The sequence below is a fragment of the Arachis ipaensis genome, chromosome B05 (assembly GCF_000816755.2).
Source record: "Arachis ipaensis cultivar K30076 chromosome B05, Araip1.1, whole genome shotgun sequence".
Classification (NCBI taxonomy): domain Eukaryota; kingdom Viridiplantae; phylum Streptophyta; class Magnoliopsida; order Fabales; family Fabaceae; genus Arachis; species Arachis ipaensis.
In genome coordinates this window covers 3036332-3041697 of record NC_029789.2, presented here as the reverse complement: position 1 = coordinate 3041697, position 5366 = coordinate 3036332, and the positions used below count along the sequence as shown (strand labels likewise).

Genomic DNA, 5366 nt, shown 5'->3' with positions numbered 1-5366 from the left:
AAAGACTCTTGAAGATGAAAAAATTGCACTGCTGGATCAACTTGTTGTAATGGAAGGTCTTGTTGACCCGTCAGAGATACACTCCTAGTGTCTGCGATTCCTAGACTTGTATGTCATTTCATCTTCTGACGATGACATCTATACGTTGTTATATAATCTCTAAAATCAAAGTTTAAGGTTTGAGTCCTTTAGGTAGCTCTTTGGAACTTGGATGGATTAAAAAACACATTTGTAGAAATTATATAAGTCAAAATTCAACCTTTCTGTTCTTTGTCTAGAATGTTTCTGGAATACTTTGATCATCTAATGTTTTTTTGTCATAGTAAGGTATTGTTTCTAGTTCATTGTGGTAGGTTATCCATTGTAATTCTATGGTTTCTTATGCAAATATGATTTAATGTTTTAAGAAGCAGCAAACTTTTAACTTTAGACAATTTACTTCGAGATTAATTATACAGAGTAAGTGTTGTTCTATATTGTTGTTCCTGACATCATAGAGTTTTCCCATTTGAGTATTCTGCAGCTAATGAATTGAGCCTTACAAAAGTGAACATGTGGATCATCAGGAAAGTTGTTCCTCACATGATTGCCAATCACATTTATCCTTTATGAAAGAGGAAGAAAAAATATATTGCCAATGTAATACTAAGATTAGAGTTACTCTCTTATAATTTTACTGCATAGTTTTCAATTTGCTTGAAGGGAAAGATAACTTTATTATTTAGGAAAATAAAACAACTCCATACTCTTTTTTAGCATATTATTTTTTCAAAAATTATTATTATAAAGGTTAAAGATTAAAAATAATTAATACACCTTCTTAACTTCCCACTTTGGTGGGGAAGGAAAAACACATCACACATGGAAAGTGCTGAAGAACCTATATTGAAAATAAATCAGAGAAATTTCAGGACTCCTGGATATAATTTCTTCAAATTCTGTGTTTTGGTAATATTTGCTACACTGAGCATATAACTATAGCATATGTTTGGCAGTGATCTTCTAGACTGCATCAGGGATTTTTAGAAGAATTGGTTGTGATAGGCATATAGTGACTGCAATATTCTCACAGCTCCTAAGCTAATGTAGTTATTTACAAACACTGTTATCTGACCAACCCAAAGCCTGATGATGAAGCCCGGACAACTATAGGAGTTGTGACCTGAGACCTGCCATTCTTCCATGACAAGAACCCAAATGTGTAGCCCTTTGAAGGAGCAGCCACTTTGAAATTCAATGTGAACTTGATTTTCTGTCCAATTCTTCCGAAGATTAACCTGTCTGGCACAACAGTGACATTAACTCCAGCAGGAGAAACCACTACAGATTTATATACACTTCTTGCTTCTCCAACATTGGTGACAACACGTGTTACTGAAAAGTTGTCTTCAAGATTAGGCACTGCAATAGATGGATAGTTGAGGCTGGATGGTTTCTTGAATGCCCCATCACATGTGCTGTTGTCTCCTGTAACAAGATGGAGTGACCTCTTATCATAACCAATTGAACAGAGGAAGTCAATATAGTCTTCTGGCTGTGAATCATAGACAAGGCCAGGATCTAGAACTCTTGTGGGGTTCACAAACCCTGATCCATAGTCAAATGCATTGGCTCTTCTTCCATCAGGGTCCCTTCTAATGGGTTTGTGCTGCTTATCCAGAATAGTAGCTGCACATTGAATTTATGATTAGTTTCTTGAATAGAATCAGTGAAACTTGTGGACTGTATGGACTGTATATTCAATGATCTACTTTTTCACTGTGTTATGTGTGATATATTTAACTTTTCTACATTTTGAGGCATCATATGATGACCAACAAACTTTGATCTGGTAAGGAGTTATGATTTAATGTTTGATTAAGAATAATTCCAAACTTTGTGTTAATCTAGTTATGTTCTTGGAAAAACCAGTTGATTGATTACAAACAGTAATGTTTGACTAAAATTTGATACCAGTTGTCATGATAGCAGATTTGATAGCAGATGGCGACCATGAAGGATGGACAGCTTTGACTAATGCTGCAATTCCAGATACATGCGGACAAGACATAGAAGTTCCTGATATAATATTGAACTTCATTTTTCCAACGGCTGCCGGAGACCATGCTGCGAGAATGTTTAATCCGGGAGCTGTAATATCAGGCTACATAGCAGTACAGTGAGAAATCTTCCATAATTGAGAGAGGCATGTTTATGTACTTATGAGAATATCACCTTCAAGATTTCTGGGTTTAAGGAATTGGGGCCTTTAGAAGAGAATGCCGCTGTTCGGGGTGCAGGTCGAGTTCCTAGAACTGTCTTGGCTGCAAATATCCTCGCCATAGGCTTTCTGTTCCGCACAACAGAATGCGGGGTCAGATAATGGCAAAACAAGCAACATACTTAACATCAGTGTCTATTTTCTCAGGTGTAAAACAAACCTTGTTCTATTGATGTATGATAGAATATGTTCGCCTGTTCTACTTCCAACAATAGCTGAAGGAATCACAAATGGTATGGCAACATCTTTATCTGTCTCATCAATGAGTATCATTCCAACACCACCTGCCTCTTTCACTACCCTACTTTTGGCCAACTTTGATTCTGATGAACTCTCTATATGTCTACACACCAGAACCTTCCCTCTGGCCTTGGTCTTATTCAGGGAGCTATCTACACAGTAACTGCAAAAAACAGAATCGAAACAATACCAAACTTAGAAAAACCATCCATGCAAATTGATTTAGACTGTTCTCTCTATCAAGTACCTTGTGCTTCACCTGGATTGATAAGGAGTAAAATATCCATCAAAGGCATCTGCTGCAGATATTATTCTTTTGGAGGCATTCATTTCTAAGATGCTGAGACTTTCACCCTGTTCCATTCATTGGAGAAACAATAGCTCAATCCAACATGAATGCAGAAAACACTAGAAATGGAAACAATGAACGAAAATAGAATCTAAACATTACCGAGATGTTGACACCATTTCCTAGTACAACATCAGAGGTGAAGTCCCTATCAGTGGAGCTAGCAGCAACAGTGAAAATCCAAGGTGCAAGGTTAGTAGCAGAACCAGGAGTTCCTTCATTCCCAGCTGATGCCACCACTAGAACTCCATGCCTAGCAGCATGAAAGGACCCCACTGATATGGCATCATTGAAATACTCTCCTTGAGGGGCTTCAGGACCCAGAGACAATGATATAATGTGAACACCATCTCTTATGGCATCATCAAAGGCAGCTAGCAAGTCCACATCATAGCAACCTGAATCCCAGCAAGTTTTGTAAACAGCAATTCTAGCCATAGGTGCACCTCCCCTGGCTCCTCCAGCTGCCAGCCCCTTGTAACTCATGTTCGACACATAGCGGCCGGCCGCCGTGGAGGCCGTATGGCTCCCATGTCCAGTGCTATCCCTTGGGGACCTGAAAGAGACCTTCTTGTCTGACCCTTCTTCTGCTTCAAATCCACTCATATAATATCTTGCTCCTATCACTTTCCTGCACCATAATAATTAACCAATGAAGTCAACATGGTGAAAAACTTTTGAGGGTGTGATTCAACTCCAACCACAAAACAAAACCTGTTACAAGAAGATGCATTGAATGTTTCTCCTAATTGACAATGGCCCCTCCAACTTGGTGGCACTGCTGGCATGTCGGTGTCTCTAAAGCTTGGTGATTCAGGCCAAATTCCTTCATGAATAGTCATAACCAATAAGCAAAAAAATTAAATGCACACCATGACAAAAAGTCAAAAACCCCACCATTGCACTGACTATTTAGTACCTACACCTTTTCCCACTGATATTGTACCAAAATAATTTTCATAACAGTGATGATATTTGTTTTCAACAGATTAGGTGTAATGTATCAGAATGCAAACTTTTAATAGAATGCTGATCTAATTAAAGTAGTTCATAAGTAGGAATTTGACTACACAATGATACCATGTGAAGGTCCAGTGTTATGAGTCATAGTTTCCTTTTAGTTGCTATTCCTAAAAGTAGAGGGATAAAAGGTACATAATTTGGGCTACTAAAGAAATAAATGAAGTGTAGAAGTTCTTGTGAACAGGATAATAAATGTGTTTATGGGACATTGAAGTAAAGGTACACATTTGTACGTAAGTGATGAAGGAAAAGTAACCAAAAAGGTTCTATCATAGGAGGCTGTAGCAGCAAAACCAGAGTTACTAGAAAGTTTGAATGGTTGTTAGTTGTTACTTACTTTTCTTAAAGTTACAATTATTATTCATTTAAAAAGAATCTGGTAACTATGAGTAAAGACTACATAGTACAAACTCACCGGTATCAATGAAACCAACGATGATATTGGCTTGGTTCTTTGTGGATTGTCCTAGAATCTCCATGGTTTCATCCTTCTCAAGTCCCATAAAGTCCCATGAATGAGTGGTGTGAAGTTTTCTCTTATAATTGGGAAAAACTGAAACAACTCCAGACATTCCTGGCCATAATTTTGAACATAAGAGAGTTGTTAACAGCAAGAAGCCATTGATTTGTATGTTAGAAATTCTTATAGTTTCAAAAAGAAAGAAGAAATTCAGTTGCATACTTGAAATTTGTGAAGCTTGTTCTTGAGTCAACTTGGCTGCAAAGCCTCTGAAACCATGTTTGTAGCTATAAATATGAGAAGCTTGTGCTTTCTCAAAACTGTTAAAAGAAAAATCACATATCAGAAACAAGAAAGAAAGGGAGAATTTTCCGAAAGAAAAAAACAGGCATCAATTATTCTAACCTTCCTTCATGAACAGCAGCAAGCATTTGATGGTGTTGCTTTAGAACATCCTCTGGTTCTTGCCCAGTTTTGCTTCCCATGTACACTACATAAACCTGCCATTGCCGTACAATTCAAATTCCATATAGCTTGATTGATTGGTTAATTAATTAACAAATTAATACAGAAGAAAACATAACAATAAGAAGCTATGTAAGTACCTTAGAAGAAAAGCAAAAGGTAGTTTCTGCAGCAAGAACTGCAAGAAACAGATAAAAGAAGAGACTTGAAGATGACATTGGTCACAAGTTCCAAGCTTTGGCTAATGATTGGTCATGAAACGATAAAGGGTTGCAGAAACTGAATGCCAATTCAGAGAAAAGGGAAATCAAGATGGAGAAATAGGAGAAGGCAGAACAAGAATCATGTGTTTAGGTGCAAAGTTGTGGGGTGTGTCATGTGTGAGAATTCAATGAGAGAGGTTTATATATAAGAACAAGAATTAAGAGAGAAAACAAAGAATGTGAAAACGTGGAGTAGTAGTGGGTTAAAAAGGTTAAGATTATGATACACACAGATAGAGATAGAGAGATAGGGACTTGTGTTCTCTGAACTAACCAAGAAAATTAGTTAATTTCCTCTCTCCTCTC

At 37.3% G+C, this 5366-nt stretch overlaps 1 protein-coding gene across 2 annotated transcripts; it reads right to left on the bottom strand.

Moving 5' to 3' along the window:
• On the bottom strand, positions 863-5257 carry LOC107642485 (subtilisin-like protease SBT3.9). 2 transcript variants are annotated; one of them, XM_016345863.2, is made up of 11 exons: positions 4938-5254; positions 4738-4832; positions 4555-4652; positions 4288-4446; positions 3564-3675; positions 2952-3480; positions 2760-2854; positions 2421-2663; positions 2215-2329; positions 1954-2143; positions 863-1668 (listed from the first exon to the last, which is right to left on the bottom strand). In XM_016345863.2, exons 1-11 carry the CDS (start codon positions 5013-5015, stop codon positions 1106-1108), a joined length of 2277 nt encoding a protein of 758 aa, XP_016201349.1. In that variant the 5' UTR covers positions 5016-5254; the 3' UTR covers positions 863-1105. The 2 variants fall into 2 exon arrangements, with proteins under 2 accessions (XP_016201349.1, XP_016201348.1); XM_016345862.2 differs by having other exon boundaries at positions 4288-4652; positions 4938-5257.